The 20,022-nt window shown below is 41.2% G+C and overlaps 4 protein-coding genes across 8 annotated transcripts in view; 2 read left to right on the top strand and 2 right to left on the bottom strand.

Annotated features, from left to right (window-relative positions):
* Positions 1–93: 93 nt before the first annotated feature.
* On the top strand, positions 94–691 carry LOC108026007 (signal peptidase complex subunit 1). The gene is made up of 3 exons (XM_017096697.3): positions 94–248; positions 304–450; positions 508–691. The coding sequence occupies exons 1-3, from the start codon at positions 225–227 to the stop codon at positions 628–630; spliced, it is 294 nt and encodes a 97-aa protein (XP_016952186.1). The 5' UTR covers positions 94–224; the 3' UTR covers positions 631–691.
* Positions 628–1,757, bottom strand: LOC108026006 (tRNA-uridine aminocarboxypropyltransferase 1). Its single transcript, XM_017096696.3, has one exon. The coding sequence runs from the start codon at positions 1,664–1,666 to the stop codon at positions 689–691; it is 978 nt and encodes a 325-aa protein (XP_016952185.1). The 5' UTR covers positions 1,667–1,757; the 3' UTR covers positions 628–688.
* Positions 1,758–2,077: 320 nt separating this feature from the next.
* On the top strand, positions 2,078–5,676 carry LOC108026210 (uncharacterized protein C2orf42). The gene is made up of 5 exons (XM_017097026.3): positions 2,078–3,060; positions 3,131–3,763; positions 3,829–4,149; positions 4,214–4,325; positions 5,176–5,676. The coding sequence occupies exons 1-4, from the start codon at positions 2,191–2,193 to the stop codon at positions 4,322–4,324; spliced, it is 1,935 nt and encodes a 644-aa protein (XP_016952515.1). The 5' UTR covers positions 2,078–2,190; the 3' UTR covers position 4,325; positions 5,176–5,676.
* A 235-nt stretch (positions 5,677–5,911) lies between these two features.
* LOC108026209 (tyrosine-protein phosphatase 99A) overlaps positions 5,912–20,022 on the bottom strand; it is a 114,659-nt gene continuing 100,548 nt past the window's right edge. For 3 of the 5 annotated variants that reach the window (XM_017097018.3, XM_017097021.3, XM_044090919.2), the window contains 7 exons: positions 15,696–15,835; positions 9,846–10,135; positions 9,357–9,697; positions 9,120–9,286; positions 8,501–9,056; positions 8,173–8,441; positions 5,912–8,041 (listed from right to left, as the gene is read on the bottom strand). In XM_017097018.3, coding sequence (XP_016952507.1) covers positions 7,036–8,041; positions 8,173–8,441; positions 8,501–9,056; positions 9,120–9,286; positions 9,357–9,697; positions 9,846–10,135; positions 15,696–15,835 — 2,769 coding nt within the window. In that variant the 3' untranslated portion in view covers positions 5,912–7,035. Of the gene's footprint in view, positions 8,042–8,172; positions 8,442–8,500; positions 9,057–9,119; positions 9,287–9,356; positions 9,698–9,845; positions 10,136–12,011; positions 12,576–15,695; positions 15,836–20,022 lie in introns of those variants that run through there. The other 2 variants (XM_017097024.3, XM_017097025.3) reach the window with 2 other exon arrangements.

Here is a 20,022-nt window from a genome sequence, read left to right as displayed (position 1 = left end):
TTTTAAGGTGGTAGTGATGGTACTTTTGAAATGCACCTTTTGATAGTTTGGGGTTGTGTCTCGGCTAACTCCGACTGTTCTGGTGATGGGCAAATCTCGATATCAAGCTATCGATATCTAACATTCGATATGTTATCAATGCTATCTCACATCTCTAAACGCTGACGTGCCGCAAAAATTGTTTACGTGAAAACTTGGAAAATAAAACAGCAAAATCGCACAAAATGCTGGACATTCAAACACATATGGTGGGATTCTGTAATCATCAGACTTACGAGTTATAAAAAACCCGTTCCATTACAGGACTTTGCCGGCCAGGGAAAGGCGGAGCGTTGGTCCCGGTTCATCATCACATTTTTCGGCGTTGTCGGCCTGATTTACGGAGCCTTCGTGCAGCAGTTTTCCCAGACTGTTTACATCCTGGGAGCCGGATTCGTGCTCTCCTCCTTGGTGAGTTCCCGTAGCCACAAACTGCTGCACTTGTGACACCCTACAATCCCCTTTCAGATCACCATTCCACCATGGCCCTTGTACCGTCGCAATGCGCTGAAGTGGCAGAAACCCATCGATACGGACGCCAAATCCTCCAGCTCCGAGTCCGGGGATGAGGGCAAGAGGAAGAAGAAATAGTCGTAGCCAACAGAAACGTGTATTTCTCACTATCCAATATAATATACACTTAAAAAAACTAGATGGGACGTCGGTAGGATATCAGGTCGTTGTGATCGTAGTACTTGTGGATGAGATCGTACATGTTGGCGAAGAAGAACAGGAGATTGTCATATTGCCCGTTGTAGGGGGCCATCCTGCCCACATCCTCGATGGAAGTGTCTAGCTTCAAGGGCGCTGCCAGTTGATGGAAGCCCTCTGTGATCTCCAGGTTGTCCAAGCCCCTGTATTCGCCGTTGAGACCCCAGGCATTTATGTGCACTTCCAGCAGGAACTGATGGATGGCTTCAATGGTGGCCAGGTACCAACGCGGACTGCCCCGCTGATGGCGCCAAAACTGGGACAGTCGGTTTTGCAGAACCACTGTTCTCAGACTGCGAATCCTTTCATCTGCGTAGATCCCACGACTCTGGTTCCAAGTGCTGTCTATGAAGACAGCTCGACGGATGGGCAGGTTGTCCAGGGTCCAGGTTTTCTTCGGCGATTCCTGATCGCCTGCTTGGGGTTCCTGTACCTCCACCTCGTCCATTCTCCGCCGCAGCATGGTGCCCATATGATGGCCCTTCGGCAGTCCATAGTTATCGCCTATCTGCAGCTGGACATTGCGCTCGAAGAGCTGGGGAACCGTGAGGGCAGTGGCACTGGGAAAGATCAGAACCACTCCAGGCTCCTGCCGGTAATCTGGGATATCCGGAAAAGTATGGATCCTCACGTGCTCCGGCGCCAAAACTGCCGCATGTACCGCCGAACTCTTGCCGTCTATTTCCTTCTTGTGCTTAATGATGTCTATTTTCAGGGGTAGCTCGAGACGTGGCAGCACCTCCTCCAGTTGTCCAACAGGAATATAGCAACTGTAGCAGAAAAACTTCCGGGAACGATTGCAAAGTCTGCAATTGTGGCGTCCCTCGATGGTGTCCAGTACTGTGTGATCCGAAATCCGCATGTTCACAAAGGGATATTTGCGGGTCCGCTGCTGGCCATCCAAAGGATGCGTCATTTCAGCGGAAATCGCTTATATTTATTTAAAATAAATATGAATAACAAATTTCCAATACAAATTGGTTATCAAGTTATCGATAACCATCAGCTGTTCAGACCAGGGCTGGCAATCACGCAAAACACATGTGCGCGGGAATTGCCCAAATGAGAGGTCAAGTAAATGTAAAATGTATGTAAGTAATTTTAAAATTGTAATATAGTAAATTCGTTAAAGCAATCTTATTTCTTAATAACAAACTTTTCAAGTGGTGTAACTCATCAAATCTGTAATGAATTATATAAACAAATATTCATATTTTATTTTAAATTATCGTTAATTAAAGTTTGATATTTTTATTTACTTTTTTAATTTAAATAAAAATGTATGTAAAAAGTGTGTATATTAATTCTCCATCCTTGACTTCACTAGTGAATCAAACGGTCACACTAAGCCAAACAACCAAAACAAAAGCCGGCAAATTTTTGCTAAAAATAACAAAGCTCAAAAACACCGTATTTCCTATTAAAGAAATGTAAAAAATAATGCGTGGCATTCGCAAGTGTGTTCACTGTGGTGCCATCAATGGAAATCGAGCCCAGGTCTGTCGGAACACCGAGTGTCCGCAGCGCAGGAACGTCCTGGAGGCCGTGCAGTTGGTTTCCCTGCGTCCAGGCTCCACTGTATACTCCCTGCGGACCAAGGAGAAGGAGCAGCAGCCGCGGAACTTTGTTGTCGTACGGGATGTCACCCTGTCCCTGCAGCCGGATGCCGCAGTGGTGTCCAGCACGGCCGACTGCTATGTGGAGACCTGCCAGAAGACGGGAGGAGAATCCTTCGATTGCGCCCATGTAAAGGCCTGTAGGGAACTGGGCACGGAGTTTCCAAAGGCCCAGGTTTACCCGGTGTCCCGTGAAGTGCTCTGGAACTTGAACATCAACCAGGAACAGAAGCAGCACCTCTGGCATCTCTATAAATACGCCGAGGAAGAGGAGCACCTGCCTGGAGTCCAGCGTTTGAATCACTCCACCTTCGCCGTGAAGTGCGAACGCTCCGAATCCTTTCCAGCCGCCCGGCTACATGTCACCGTTCTGGCCAATGGCCTGTCCAAGAAGAAGAGCAGTTACGCCTGCGCCTGCCGGAAACTAAAGATCATAGTGGAACCAGACAACTCCCTGGTGATGCAGGACGAGATCTGCGACCATCTGCTGCTAGTTCTGGCCGGAATCCTTAGTTCCCCGCAGGGAAAACGGTTCTATGGGCACTTCACCAGTGGATTGCAGAACTTCTGGATGCCCTCGCAGCTGGAAACGCCACTGGGAGACGTGGCCACCGAGGATTTGCGGCTCAGTTTGAGTATGGTAGATGAATTCGATCCCCAAGTGGACATACTCGTCTTCGGGGATCAACTGGATGTGAGTACAACCTTTGAAATAAAGGCTCTTTAGAACTCTTTTAAACCCGTTCCTGTTTTCTATTTAACAGCTTCCCTTGCCGGATCTTTCCGATGGCGTCTTTAACCTGGACAACATGCAGGCAGCCACTTCTAGTCAGAGCACCTCCAATACCAACAATGCCTTGATCCACTATGCCAACGACTCCCAGCTTTTGTCCAATTGCGATGTCTATGCAGAGCCCATTGAGTTGACCGACTGCAACATAGAACTGATGGATCAGTTTCAGCCCACGGATCAGCTAGATATTTGCAGCGAAGACATCGAACTGCCGTTGATAAGTGAACCCTATAATATTCTAGCAGCTCCACCCATTTTTACGGAACCCACGCCTTCGGTGGTAACCGATCAACAGCACATTGAGTTGGCCACCATATCGGTGGTTAAGAAGACTCCAGTCAAGTTCTCGGAAATTGTGAAGGAAGTCAAATCCGTGAAGCAGCCCGCTTTGCCAGCCAAAAGGGAGTTGATAGTAAATAAAGTGGCCTCACCAACGCCAGTTAAGGATACTTTAAGTGTAGATGCTTCGCTTCAGCCAGCTTTATCCTACTCAGCTTGGTTGGATCATGTGATAGAGCTGCTAAACGAAAGATTGGAGCCTTTGGAAACTCCTGGCGTTGTACTTACAAAGCGCTTAGTGCAACAAAACTTTCATGTGCACAGGGTAAGTTGAGGGAAGAGGATTTGTCTTCTACTTACACTCTTATTAATATTTTTATTACCCTACAGGACACCTTTTCGCACTTCTGCAAAAGCTTTAGTACTGGGGTCAAACGACGACCCTTGGATAAGTTAACTGTGATAGAATCGGGCAAATATAAAGGCCTCAACAAGTACACCTGGCATTTTGCGAGTTCCCACACCGTGAAGCGCATATTCAGCACCTCACATATGCAGCTGCATTTGGATTGCGCCTTCGAGCGCCATGCAGAAGGACATTTTGTGCCATACGTGCGTCCAGTCGTCGAGCCAAGTCAGGTGAAGAAACGCGCTGTCTACCCCAGACTCAGGCTTTACATGGTCAAGATAGTCTTTGAAGTGGCTCCAAAGGTGGGTTGAGACTTCCGCTGAAATTCCCATGATAAATGGCAAATAATAAACCCCCTTCCTGCAGGATCATTCCGGCAATGGACTCCTGTTGACCTGGATCCCAGATGTCTTGCCCCGCAGCCATTTCGGCCTGATGCACGTGGAGTTCACCGTGGAGACACGATCGCCCCTCTAGGGTTAGTTTGCAATTTGATGTTCTTTATTTTGACGCTTTCAATTTTGTCTTTTCCATTTATCTTTAGTCCATTCAACTTTCATTGGCTTACGAATAGCTTAGGTGTACATACATATACATACATATCTTTATATATCATTAATTTTGTTTATCGCAAGACGTTTTCCGACCTTGATATCGGATCCTCCTGCTCAATTGCCTCTACAAGCTGCGGGAAAGTCCCTACTTTGTGGGTCTGTAGGTCTGTAGTTCTGTAAGGGGGGCAAATTCTTCGTTCTTTAAAATCTATGGTCTTCCTCTGGGGTATTTATCTTCATCTATTTGCTTAGCTCTAAAATCGTGGGCATGCTTACTTAAGTTCTCGCTACATTCAGCTCTTTCTTACGAATCTTCTTTAATATTTCTTATTTTTTTGGATTTTATCTGTGTTTTTTTTATTTTGTTTACGCTTAACTTTGACATTCATCACATTTATAAATTGCATAACACCGAAAATTAGATAATCTGTTGTATCTGTGGTTTTGTATCGTTTTCAATTACTTTAGTTAATGTGTGAAGGTAGTTTAGTCGCGGAAAGGTTTCCATTTGCTCGAAAAGTGTGTGCAGTTTTAATTGGGGGATTTCTGTAGAACTCTGTGTGATCTCATTGCCCGATTGCAATGCTGTCGATTAAGCTTTTCTTTGGCTGTGACCTGGGCCACACACATACAACATTATGTACATATTGTATAGAAATATCCACCTATAGTTTCGTCGTACATGCTACTATTATGTGTTTAACAGTTAAAATGCATAGGTTTTCCTTCTCAATATTGTATCGAAATAATATGATTTTTGTTTTTATATTACAGATGAAGCATTTTTACCACCGCCGGTGTCAGTATGAGAAATTTACAAGCCTTTCTAGCGTATAAGTAGTCTTAGCCTACGTCGGGTTAGTGCCTAAGAAACATAATCTCACAAAAATTGGTCATTAGTTGGTTAATATGTAGAGCCGCCTATTTGGTATCAGCTGACAAATGATTGGATTGAAATGCTCTCGCTTTGATACGATCAAGATTGAAGGGTGCTCCCACCCGAATCAAGCCCATCTACCGCCTACCGCCTACGTCTATATCCTCCAGTAGTCTGACTACATTCGATTGGGTGGACACGGGATAAATCTAAGAGGAAACTGAAGGACCCTTGACGTTCGTTCATTTACATAATCAGTATACTTGCTTATTCAAGTTAAAGTGTACAAAAAACCAGTCTTTAAAACATGTTTGTTTATCGTTTCTTATGTTTTTTCTTTTTCCGTTAATACTTTACATATAAAATGTAAAAATACTCACTAAATTACTTGCGCTCTACTTGCTGTGTGTTTTTCGGGGGCTGGAGGAGATATTTCTGACTAAATCTGGACAATTCCAAACCATATAGTACACCTCCTTGTTGTGGCCGTTCAGAGTACTAACTTTAGTTGTAGTCCCTGGCCACACCGCAGATTAACTTTAAGAACTGTACAGATTAATATTACGCTGTTATGCGGGTTCTATCAAATATGGTAACGCCCTGTGCATCGATAAGAGAAAAACAAATCTTAACTTGAGTTTTTCATGGGGCTTGTCGCTTATCTCGCTTTTCACATGAATTGTATATTTTAATAATACTTTGCTTGCGATTACTTTTAGATTTACACTTAGTTGTCGCCGTTGCTTACTTTAGTTTTTACAATGTTCTTAGCATGCTCAGAATGATGGATCTTGGGCTATTCCCGAGTTTTTTCCGGGCCAAGCTTGTTTTTACAATATTTCTACCTCGTTCAGAGGGGTGAGTCTGGTTTTCTGGCCCAAGCTTTTATTTACAATTTTCCTTACTCGTGATGCTCTGGTGCTTTGTGCGGAAACTGTGACTTTCTTAGTTTTACTTTGGGATTTACAGTGATGTGAGTGGTGAAAGGAGTGACTCCGTGTAAAGTGCTTGGTAACTCGGAATATTTGCCAATAATTCTTTACTTTGCCTACTAAATTCGCAATTAATTTGTAGCTAAGTTTTGCTTTCTCCTTTTTGAGTGTATTTAACTGGAACCAATTGATAAGAAGACAAAAACAATAACAGATACTAGGACGGACACTGAATCGATTCGAAATGCAAAGAGTGCTCAATCAACTAGGTTACTTCGGTAATTCAACTAATAATCATTACTTTAATAGGAGTTTGTAGGAGCTTAAAAAATCATGGCACAAGTGTGTGCAGAATCAACCTGCATTAACGTTATCTATATATTAATCAGCGTATATAAATGATTAGACAAATATGTTTCGTTTTATTCTACTTGTTCGATTTGTGCATTTTGCTACTTTCCGTTTTAGATTTGCGATTATTTTTGTTCTTTACTGCTGTTTTTGACTCTTTCTTCCCTTGTGACTAAAAGTAGGTAATTAGAGATTATAAAAACTTAGTTATACAACACATAAAAAGTTACAGAAAGACAAAATAATGTAGAAACTGAGGGGAATAAATTAAAGCAAAACATGAGCTTACACGGCAAACGAATATTTTACGGGCAAGGCGCTACACGCCCTGCTCTCACTTAAACGACTTAAACGTTAATAAATACATCGCTATGTATACGTAAGAGTACGGATTAAATTTAAATTTAAATTTAAATATTTATATTCAAACATTTATAAAATGATTTAATTTCTCTCTGTAAATTTATCTTTAGTTTAGCCTACAATATCTAGGTTTTGAGCATCTGTCGCTGCTGCATTTGTGACGTTGTTGTTGTTATTAATATTGTTGTTGATGATCGTTGGTGAAGTGGTTGGTGAGTTGTCCGCGTTGTTCGTCAGCAAATCACCCACGTCGTTGTGATGTTGTTGATGCGTATTGTATTGTTGTTGCAGTTGCGTTTGTTGTTGCATCAGGGCCAGCATTTGTTGTTGTTGGTGTTCCATCAGATCAGCAGCGTTGTTAGTAACAGTATGGAAATTGGCATTAGTAAGGGTTAAACTGTTCTGGGATGCGAGTGGTATTGTGGGTATCATAGGTAGGACTGTTGTTGTCGGTGTCGTTGGAGACGTCGGTGTTGCAGTTGCAGGTGTGGCCGGTGTCACCGGCGATGTGGCACTGGCGACTGTGGGTGAAATCTGGTGGGACAGGTCGGATGGCGATGACAATTGGATGGTCTGTGGGGATGGTGTTGGAGAACTTGGTGGTGGTGTTGTTGTTGTGGATGAATTGGAGGACAGTGGAGCGACTGTGGGCGGTAACAATGACAGAATGGGCAAGAGGCTTGGATTAGTATCGGTTGTTGGTGTGCTGACTGTCTCATGGAGTGCTGTCTGTTGCTGTTGTAGCTGCTGCTGTTGCTGCTGCTGTGTCTCTAGGTGTTGCTGCTGCAACTGCAGCATGTGCAGCTGCTGCTGCTGCAGTATGACATGCTGTGGAACATTACCATTGCTGCATATTTTGCTATAGAGATCCGGCGTGGCCGTTGTCACATCCTCGAATTCAGTCCGAAGCGCCGTGCGCTTCAGCAGGTTCAAATTGCCAGGCAAAAATGAAAGTATGTTGTAGATGACGCGAATGTCCTCGCTGGAGGTCCACACCCCGGGCCGCTTATTGTGGTACAGCTTCGCGTACTGGTACACATTGGCCGTGCTGCAGTACTCCATCTCGATGGCCAGCGACGAGATGGCACAGAAGGTGCACGCCTGGGCGCCGCCATATCTATAAGGAAAATGTTAATATTTTTGAAAATATATTTGCAAAACAACTAATATATGTTTGAACTTCTAAACTGTTTCCAGAATGCACTGAGATTTTGACTGCTTTAATGAATGATATCTATGGAAACTCACCTATCCACAATGACAATAGGTCCATTGCGATAGTCGTTGCAGCGCTCGTGCACATCGACGATGAAGTCGTAGATGCTATTGGGATTGGACATCTCCGGCCAACTGGGACAGTGAAGCATCTTGACCGTCAGCTCGTAGTCGTCCTGGATCGACTGGATGACAAAGTCGCGGCTCACATAGTCGCTCTTGTTGGTCTTGTTCAGATACTTGACGCGATAGTGATCGCTCTCGATGGGCGTGGCCTCATCCGGCCAGAACTGGGCAAAGTTCTGAGTGAATCAATGTAAATCAGTATTTATAGATATAAAAGTAATCTTCTAATACTTACTATATCATCCAGGGATGAGAGCAGTACGACAGTCTGTGCATTGTGGTCCCAGACCATCTGCCAGAAGTCCTTTATCGTGTGCGCCATCGGATGCTGTGTGACTATAAAGTCCCTCAATCTCCGGAAGCCGTGCAGCCAGGAGGCGTTGATATAATCGCTGCCATCCTCGCCCGGCTTGGGGGTCAAGTGCACCCGGCTGCCCTCGATGGGGAAGATGGCTCCGCGATTCTTGATCGAGTTCACCTGCTTCATGGCGGATGCAATGTGTATGTCCTTTGGCTGGAACTGGATGATGTTCTTGTACTGCTGCTCCAAGTAGGGAGTGCAGTTCTTCAGCTCCTCCACCTGCTCGGCCATCAGATTGGTCTCCCCAGAGGCGATGGCCTCCACCAGAGCATCGTGCAGGAATATGTACTGCTCCTCGGTCTGGACCAGGAAGTTCCGCTGGGCGCGAATGTGGCGCAGGAAACCGAAGACGTTCACAATCGACTTCTGCTGGATCTGCTTCAGCATGGCGTCCAGGACGATGTAGGTGCCAGTGCGACCAACGCCAGCGCTAAAAAGTAAGGAAATCAATTAGATATATTGTGGGTAAGATAAGATTCGAGCATTAACGCACCTGCAGTGCACTACTATAGGACCAGCCTCTGCGGGATTGGCAGCCGAGGATTTCTTGACAAAGTTCAGAACGGGAAGAGGATGATCGGGGGTTCCATGATCGGGCCAGTTGGTGTAATGATATTGGTAGACCAGTTTCTCCGTGTTGCACTGCTTCTTTTTCTTCAGCTGAATTTATAAAAAAGATCCATCAGTTAATATAAAACTATTAAAATTAAACATAACAAGGGGAACCCACCTTCAAGTGCTTGATCTGCAGAGTGCGCACAGTGTATGTGGACATGACTTCCTCCTCGATAAGCTTGACTTGGATCACTCCGTAGGTCTCAACTCCGTCCTTGGGCCAATACATGTCGCACTTGCGTCTGCCCCGCTCCACAAGATTGGTGATCATCACTATGATGGCCACCCTCTGCTCCCAAATCATCCGCCAGAAACAGTCAAAGGTATCGGGCAAAGGACCCTGGGTGCCAATGAAGGCGTGTCCCTTTTGATAGCCATCGATGAAGTTGGCATTGATGTAGTCCAGATTCTTCTTTTGTCCCGGAGTGGGATGCAAATGCACGCGACTGTGATCATCTGTGTGTATTGAAAAATGAAATAACTCATCAGTAAGCCATAATTAACACGTAAAAATAAAACCATTAAGATTTAAGTACTGTGAAAAAGTTGGTTGTCATAAAAAGCATCAGGTCTATTAACTGTGATTTATATAACCTGTACTTACAGGCAGTGATGTTGAGATATCGATTTTTGCGCTTGTTCTCGGGATGCTGGGAGTGCTCGCAGGGCAGGTCATCGCTGATGCACTCGTTCTGGATGGCCTCGTACTCCCGACTGAAACCAATGTCGCCGTCGGCGTGCAGGGAGGCCACGTGCTTGGAGAACTCGTTTACGGGCACGGCAGCCCGGATCTCATCGCCGATCTTCACGGGCACCTCCCAGTCCACCTGCGGGGCATTCGGGTGGTGTGGCGGATCATCCAGATAGTAGTAGGCCGCATGGAAGCACTTTCTGCTGAAAGGAGTGAAAAGAGGATGCCAAGTGTTACAAAGGAGTGGTAAGGGAAAAATCCGATTTAAATATGGAACGATTAGATATGATATATGATATATGGTACTATTAACCATAAAACCAATTTTAAATGATTCGGTTCAGTAACCAAACAAGTTTCTTTTCACGGAGGTCGCTACAACAAAATCCTTTAATTAAAATAACAAGCACTCAACAAGACTGTCAATGGCCAAGCCTTATTAACCTATATACTATGTTTTGTGGAAACTGATTTGCTGTCCTTCCGCTGCTTTTAAAGCAATCCTCTTAGGTGTGGCAGGAACTAGAGCACAATTCGCACGCTGACCAGTCACAAAAGTAGTATCCTTCCCCATTCCTTGCATTTCTAAGAAACTGGCCACTTTGTAAGGAGTGCAAATTCTATTTAACGCAGAGAAAATCATTTTCTTTGCAAAAGTTGTGAACTGTGGAAATTATGAAACAGCTGCAATCAGTTAGGGCGAAATCAGCGAAAGGTGTCAGGTGGGCGTGGCCGACGAGCTTTTAACAAAATCAAAATGCATAAATAAGCAGGTCGTGGGGGGGAGGAGTTGAGAACGCTGAAAACCAGGTGGTTAGATAACAGGAAGTGGGTGGTGGTCAGTTGCGTGCTAATGGCATTCAGTTTCAGCCAGGCATACGGCAGTAATTTGGAATTTCGCAACGACTGGGGATCCTTTTGGGCAGCAGAACTTTGCAAATATTTGCGCAAAGCTGCTTTAAATGAGTGACAATAATGACAAAAGGTGGGCATTATTGCCTCTTCAATTTCTATACACAAATTGAGGTTAAGTTTGTGTAATTGGCTTAAGCGATTACTAGGAGCGCACAGAGCCAGAACTTTCCGCCAAGTTTCGCCTACAAGTGCACTCGACTAACCGGCAAAACTTGGCAACTTCCCAGCAAAGTTTTCCACTCGCAGCAGCTGATTTTGTTGCGGGGTTTCGCAGCCTTGGGAGAAAGTGCAGGACATAATGGGAATTGAGTGGTCCAGACTGTACTGCCAACTTTCCATTCTGTTCTGCATTGTGCCTCGTTGCACTTTGCCAAGACATATTGCGGAAATAATCTTCATCTGAAGCAATGGCATTGTATTGATACAGAATCGATTTCTCAATGTTGGTGGGAAAAGTTCTTAAAGGTCTAAAATAGGTTCAATTATTTTTTTAAAAAATAGTACTAGCCTAAAACCCGATTATAATATAAAATATGTTATACCTACATAAGCCTACTTATCGAACAACTATACCCATATACCCAGCGAACCCTCTGTATCAAGTACTGATAAAAAGTGAATTTCCCAACGTCTGCTCTTTAAAGTCAGAACTTATGTCGAAAGCGATACTGATCTGTCGCTATGGGAAATTCCGCGGAACTCATTTCTTGTTTACTCTACGAAGTTTCGCAGCATAAACAAAACTCGCTGGGGAATCGAGAACTTTGATAATTATTTCAATAATTCTTATCAACGGGAGATGGCGATTCGCTTTGTTTACTTTTGCTGTCGACAAAAAAGTAAGTAAATAAATACCTAAATTGGGGGAAAAACAACTAGAAAATAAGAAATTCCTTTCCTCTATGTATGCACATATATTTACATATGTTTTTCTTGATTTCAGTTGTTGTTGACCGGAAACTCTTGTTTTTCTTGCCGCTATTACGCACCAAAAAATTGATGTATTTATATTTGTCAACTTCCGCTAGAGTTGGATTGCCATTTGATATGCAATCCGCCATTGGGCGGTTGGTAATTTTATGATTTTGTTTGGCAAACACGTGACGAGAGATCGCTTTCGCTTCTTTTTCGTTTTTCCCGGGGGTGCAGCTGCGAAAAACTTACGTAAACCAATTTCCACGTTGCGATTTGCGGCGCAACAACCTTGGTGTTGCTGCCGTCGCCGCTGCCGCTGTTGCTGTTGCACCTGCAATCGCCGGCGATGTTGCTGGTAGCATGGGGCTGCGGCAGCCTCTTTCCCCGCCAACTGACATAGTGTGTCGCTTCGCTAGAATTGCATTGCTTGCTGCTCTCTGCTGGCTTGGTATATTCGCGATTTTAGCTCACATATTTACACGAAATTACGTCATATTGGCAATTGCAATGTCGCCAGTTCACCAGCAAAAATAGTACGCAATAACTACGAACTCGCACTGTCGTCGCCCATAAAAATGTTTTTGCGAGGCTGTGGTTGTGGCGCTTTAAAAAATAGCAAATAGAAGAACTCAAGAAATATAAGGCCCACACTAGCAGGTGTCTCGCGTCCACTTATCGCGCCTCTTCACAGCGTTGTTTATTGATAAGGCTTTTTATTATTGTTCCATTCCTTTTCGGTCTCGCGGCTGTGGAGAAAGATCTGGGGATCTACGTGCTTATAGACGCGCTTGCTTGGGACAAGTGAACTCTTGTCAGTTGGGGATCGGCGCGGCACGAGAGCTTTTCCTGAGTACCCCGATCTTTAACCCGAATGGGAGGTATATTGTGTATATAGCGAGAGGGAGCGAGCTTTTCGAGCTTTGTATCAGCTGTTTGATAACAACTGGCACGTTTTTAGCAGCAGTCGTTAAAAACCAGTTTGCCCTGCCTTCTTCCCACAGTCTATATTGGTTCGGTTAATATAAATTTCATAATATAATATTTAAATGTAGTAATATTTTTTTTATTTTAAATATGAATCTGATAGATTGTAATGAAACATATATTAAAAAAAATGGAATCATTAATGCCTCAAAATATTCTAGGAATACAAATAATAAGAAGGAAACAATATCAATAAAAAAATAAGTGTCTCTTTTATTACTTTCTTTTTTAATAAAAAATATTAGCTTGAAAAAAACATTTTACTTATTTTAATTATGAGTAACCCCAAATACGCAAAGATTGCAAATGCAAATAAAAAATGTTTAAGGGCGTGTCAAATGTAATTTCAGGAATTCGGTTTCTTTAAGTCTATTTTATGACTGTTGCTTATAGGCAATTGGCACTGACAATTCCAGTTGAATACTACGTATATAATCCTGGTTTTATCTTATCTACATACGACATTGATTTAACCTTCTCAGTTGCAATCATTATTTACAATTTAAATGCCTTTTTCCCCGTATTTACTTAGTTAAGTCGTCTGATGTTTGCTATTGTTGCTGCCCAGCCAGCTCATCAATTAATCAATTAACAAACGCATTGTTCAATACCCGCTGCCTTATAGGGCAACGATATTGGTTAATCGTTTAATTACGCCAGACAACTTCCTCAATAAAAGTTGCAATGGGAGAAATTTACCCTTGGCAAGTTGATAACGCTGGTATTTGGTTCATTGATACCGTTGATAAAGTGGGAGCAAAGGGGGAAAATTGGGAAAACTGGGGAAAAGTGTCCCACACTTTGACTGTATCCATGGTTGTCATGAAATGAAACTTTTTTTTGGCAAAGTTAGCAATACGGTGCCCAAAAACAATTTCTTCTCCGACTCTGCTGGTCTATTTTCGGCATAGGGAAAAGTTCTCTACGAAAAACCAGACACGAGCACACACTCTTGCTGGCAAATAAAGCCGTCGACACAGAAACAATGTTCTGAACTGCATCAGATATGAAAAAGTCGACATACGGTGAGACCCGAGCAGAGGGGAAAGTGTGCACCCTCTCCCCTTTTCTATTTCGGTGTCGGAATGCAAATGGAAAATGGTATTGAACATAGTTTGTAAAACAGTGATGTTCAAATACCCTATAAATTAAAATGATGATTTTTTCTTATGATAATTTCTATTAGTTCGTGGCAGTATAACTTTTAGGATGTAGAATATTTTTTATAATAAAATAATCAAAATGTTTTTGATTGCTTCCAACCAAGATCCCCTAAACAATGACTATATGTTGGGTGCCGTGTAAGGTATTCGCCTAACTATTTTCCCTGCTCAACAAAAAGTTGTTGGGGTAGGCTAGAATGATGGTTATCGCTGTTGGCAGCAAATTGTTGCCATAAGAAATTGGCAAAGAATTTCCAGTTGGCGCACAAGTTGCCAGCTCCGCAGTGTGTGGCGAGGACTTAGTTAACCTGCCACAAGCCGCAGCAGTTATTAAAATAATTTCCACGCCCCCTTGACTTCTGGCCCCCATTCAAGTCCCCAGTGGCGGCCACTAAACGTTGATTAGTGCTCTGTAAATGCAAAAGTAAATGTAAATGATTTCGCCAAGAGCCGCGAATTGAGAAGATTTTTTCTCGCCCTCGCATAAAACGCAAACCCCTTTTTTCGCCTTGATTCCCTGGGTTTTCCTCGTTTATTTTCTTTTTTTCTGCCCGACTTTTGTTCTGGCTTCCTGCAGTCCTCGCCTCACTTTATATTTGTTTGCATTGAAAAGGAAATTGTAGAAATTCGCCTTTGTTTGCTTAATAAAATATAATTTTTTCCGCTCTAAAACTTGGGTAACTTGAAAAATGGGATGGCAACACTCCAGCCATCCAACCTTCTGCTTTCCCAGCTCCATCTCCAGCTCCTCACGCTGTTGTGCGTTCTGCTCGCAGGGTATTTGTAAAAAATAAATAAAATGGCATTAATTTGTTAGGGAACCCGAGAAGGGGTAAAAAAAATAAGGTTGTAGTGGGCTTGGGGGTTGGGGTAACTTTCATTTGGCATATTCGCGGCAGCATAAAAAATCGCTTCGACAGAAAATATGCAAAATTCTTTCCATTGAAGTTGGGTATGAAAAACGCTTTTCATTTTCCCCAACACATTTTGTCGTCTCAAATGTTTGCCTCTGCCTCCGGCAAATGCGAATCCGGATATGGAAGTGGAGATGGGCGGGGATTCCCGGAACCTGGGCAATGGGTTAACCACTTTTACATTTAATAAAGATTTTAAGTAACTTAAAATTGTTTTGCTTGTCTTTGTCTTTGGCTTCGCTTCGGACCCTTGTTTTTTTGCGATTTGAATTTTAATTAACATTTCCAGGGAATATGAGCATGGCCCACCTCCCCTTTCAACTTTTGTGGTATCTGGTTTCTGGTCTTTCTTTGTGGAAAAAGGCGAGAAGGAATTGGTCGAGTTATTTCCTTAATTATGGATTGGTTTGAGATGACATTGCGAAGGGATTATGACATTTTCCCCGGGAGTCTAGAGTAAATAGAAAACCGTAATTGGTAAAGTATGCCTTCTGACGAGGTTAGTGCAGCTAATTTTTGTAATAGGGAAAAACGCGGAAATTATATTAAAAGCCCAAAACAATTTAAATTCCTCTGGATTAATTCCGAGAATTCTATATGTTTTACTGCCGAAAGTTGAAATTCTAAAATAGACACTCCCGTACAGCTGCAACGGGAGGGCTTGCCTTATTTTTGGTTTATTTTTAAATTCTATCGAATTCAGTGGGAGGACAGCGATTTGCTCTCAACACTTTGACAACACTCTTCACGGTTTTATTTATGGAACTGCACGCGACTGTCTCAAGAAAGGCAGCTGCCACATCAGCACTTGCTCGCAGATATATGTTTATTTTCGGATTTATTGCCAAATCGCGGCATGGAGCGCCACTTACCTCCACAGGAAGAAGGCCATGATGATCAGAATGATGCCGAAGCAGCTGAAGATAATGCCCACCAAGACGGCCAGGTTGTAGTCATTGTGCGATTGTCGCAGCAGCGGTTGAAGTTTCTCGCAGTTCGGTTGCAGTTGAATCTGTTTGGAGAAGAAATAAAGTTAAAAAATAATCTTTATTTATAAATACCAAGTACACCCAAAAATTCCCCTTAAGATTCCCAAGAGACCCAAATAACTTATTTTCATGTGCAGAAGTGCTTAGTTTTCTACTCCTCTCCCTTATGATTTACGTAGTAAATGTAACTATATATGCTGATATGTAATTGAAGTCAGAAGTGTCTACTTTACTGTGCTTTTAAAATAGGAAAATCAGAAAATTTTATCGATTTATTCGAATTTCATTTACAGTCGAAACATTTCAGGCTTAAACATTTTTTTCTGATTTATTACGGAACGATGGTAAACTTATTTGGCGGGTAAACCGCTATTATAGCCAGAGCGACCAGTACAGCAAGCGACCACTTCATTTTAGTTCGATTGTTGGGTTTATTTTGTATAATGGATTGCATAAGTGAAATAATTCGTATAAAATTCGTTACGGCTTGCGTTGTGTTTTCTTATATAAGGACATGCTAGTTTCGAGATAATCAAGATAATTATTTGAACCCATTATTCGTAGAGTTGAATGGCATATAATATTCGTCGGAAAGTATGTATCTGGTAGATGGAAGCATTTCTTATCGTTTGACCCAAAAATTACCACAAAACGCTTAAATCCTACCACATAACCATATATTGAAATAAGGTAGGAGGCGCTTATATCTTGTATGTTCCTATAGCTGAAAATTATAGAGGTATTTCTAAATTGTCGGCAATTCCTAAACCATTTGAACGTATTATCACTTCTCATTTGCAACATTTATGTTCCTCGCTTATATCACCGTGTCAGCATGGTTTTGCTAAGCGAAGATCGACCACCACCAACCTTTTTGAATTGTCATCTATTGTAATAAATGGGTTTAAATTAGATCAGCTTGTGTTTCCTGGTAATCTATTATCTTGGATTTCATGTTACTTGAATGGTAGGACTCAGAGGGTTGTATTCAAGAATGCTGTTTCAAAATTGATCTACGTGACATCTGGAGTGCCTCAGGGTAGTCATTTGGGCCCTTTGCTGTTTACTTTGATTATTAACGATCTTCCCTCAATCATAACACATTCTCGTATACTAATGTATGCTGATGATGTTAAGCTTTGTTTATCATATAATGATATAGCGTCTGGATTTAACTTACAGTCGGATAATGTTTTCATGGATGGTGTGAGTACAACCTCTTAAATTTGAACTGACTAAAATGCAACGTTATGACTTTTTATAGGGGTACTCCTACGTTTATCAGTTACTTTCTTAAAAATACGCCACTTGACCATATATACGGTAAAGTCAGTTAACGATTTAGGTGTTTTCCTTGACCCTAAACTTAAATTTGACTGCCAAATTGTATATATATATATATAAAGGGTGTCTGATAGTCCGTAGTGCCTTCATATATAAAATAATATTTAGTTTTGAGATTAAAAAAAAATCAAAAATTTGTATCGATTTATTCAGGTTTCGTTTACGTCAAAACAATCCAGTTGTTACATTTTGTCTTATTTATTTATTATTTAGGTATCGGGAAATATTTATTGTTCGGGTAATTTGGATAACCCGGATAGTAGGCTATGATAGCCAGAGCGACCAGCACACCAAGCGACCAATTCATTTTAGTTCGATTGATGGGTTTATTTTCCTTAAACGATGGAAAGTCGTACTTATATATAGACAGCAGTAGATTGCATAAGTGGAATAATTCGCGTTAGATTCGTCGAATTGGTGTGTGTTTTTTTTATATAATATATTTTATATGTTGGAAATGAGATACGAGAATTAGTCATAAAAGTTCACCAAAAACTGTTTAAAAATTAAGTAAGGTCGTATGAAGCTATATTTATAGGCAATATGTTCCAAATTTCTGTCATATTTTTTCGCCGTGTAAAATGAACATGTGTGAAGCGTACATATGCGTTACAAATGTGTGTGCCTCTGTTATCATTATATTCGAGCTTTATTTTTGTTGATTTTTTCCCTGCTCGCCTTTGTTTGCTTTTCGCGCACTCTTTATTTGCGCTTGTTTATTTCCGCTTTTTGCATACGATTTCTGCTGCCATCCGAAAAAAGAAAGGATTTAAATGAGCGCAATTTTTCCGGGGGGCGGCAGATGGGCGGGGTTGTGTGCGCCGAGCGGAAAATGGCAGCGGGCCATGTAAATGTGGCCAAAAGGTGCAGGCCAGGCCACTTGAAATTCAGGCAGTCCAACAACAACAGCAACCACAGCGGCAGCAACAACAATGGCAATGAATTATGAATGAGCGAGGGAGACAACAAGAGCCACAAAAAATATTGCTGCATACTTATGAGGGCGTGTCGCTGCGGCACCCCTCCCCCTCCCTTGATCACTTCCCCCCGCCCAAAACTTGGGGTCAACTAAATTGCTATATTTCTGCCACAACTTGGGATTATATTTTATGCATGCAACAAAGTTTGCTGTGTCTGCGTGTGTGTGTCTGCGTTTGTGTGGAGAATGTCATAAAGGATGTTGTTATGACAGGTTGAAGGAGTTCCTGGGCGGGTCCTAAATGTCAATAAACGCAGGTGCACCGCAAAAAATCACTAACTTTCTTACAAGCAGATATAATTAGGATTGATAAGCGAATAGGGAATAATATTATTTTAACCTATATTACATTTGCCTAATACGGCAAGGAGAACTAGCAATAAATTAATTATGCTCAGCAGGAACTCCACTTTTTATCGCTGATTATTCTTTTTTAAAAACTTGGTACACCTATCAATATTGCAAATGTCCTATTCCTTCTTTTTTTTTTTGTTTAACTGGAACAAAATTGGGTTTATTTTTTCAAATTACATTTAAAAAATGTCTCTCATCCATTTTATCCATGTATTTTGTCGATATCGTCGACTTTCTTCCACTTTCCTTTTTGTAGGGCCAGGACCACCAGGACAACTAGCGACAGCTTCAGTACGTTCAACTCCATATTGATGAAACAAAATCTCTGTGGCTTACTTTATATAGATTATTGTTAGTCAAGTTACATAATAGGACTGGAAACTGATTCGGTCGATTTGCAAATGCTAATCAAGTTAGTCAAGGCCTTGTCTCAATTATTGTAAATGTCAGAACAAATTTGAAACGAAAAATTGGATCAATTATATAATAACTAAAAATTTATAACAAACAAACTTTATTTTATGTAAATCTGTATATAAATTCACCACGTAACAGTATTAAAATTAAAAAAAATAAATATTTGATAAGGATAATAACGCGAGGCATTTTTTGAACACTATTTTTGTTTCACTATTTATTTAAAATTCTATTGAAAATGCTGTAATAACATTTTAAAGGTTAATCTTAGATCCCTAACTGGTCTAATGTAACGGATAGATAGACCAGAACCACTGTTCGATAACTCCATTCTGATGAAAACGACTTTTCGACTTGACTTAAATAACCAAATAGTAAAATCAATTTGGAATTTTAATAATTTATATTCACATACACTTTTATTATTTAAATTTTATTATGAGATTATCAAAATACATTTTAAAAATGATTCTCATCGAAAAAATATTACTCTGTTTATCCAGGTAATTGGTCGAGATTGTCAATCTTCTTCCACCCTTTTTGTTGTAGGGCCAGGACCACTAGGACAACTAGCGAAAGTTTCAGTACGTTCAGCTCCATTTTGATGAAAAAAGATCTCTGGGGCTTAATTTATATACAGAATTGTTGGTCACGTTACATAATAGAACTGGAAACAGATTCGGTCGATTTGTAAATGCTAATAAAGTTAGTCAAGGTCTTGTCTTAAATATTGTAAATGTCAGAACAAATTTGAAACGCCAAATTGGATTAATTGTATAATAACTGAAACTGGCTAAAAATAACCTTTTTATATGTAAATCTGGATATAAAAATAGTATTTGAATAATATATAATATATAATAATACCTGGGATTTTTTTTTAACTTTTGTCCTATATTTTTATTTATTTATTTAGAATTTTGTTGAAAAAGCTTTTATGCCATTTTAAAGGTTATTCTAAAACTCCTAAATAAATTTGTTTTTTTTTTGTGTAATTTACTGGCTATAATACCCATTGCCAATACTGAACGCTTCTTGTTCGGCTCGGCAACTCAATTTTAATGCAAAGGACTATTGGACTTGACTTATACAGCCAAAAAGAAGAATAAATTTGAA

This window comes from Drosophila biarmipes, chromosome 3R (genome assembly GCF_025231255.1).
Source record: "Drosophila biarmipes strain raj3 chromosome 3R, RU_DBia_V1.1, whole genome shotgun sequence".
NCBI classification, from domain to species: Eukaryota; Metazoa; Arthropoda; class Insecta; order Diptera; family Drosophilidae; genus Drosophila; species Drosophila biarmipes.
Note: the sequence above shows the minus strand (reverse complement) of the source record. Positions and strands in the feature narration are given on the sequence as shown.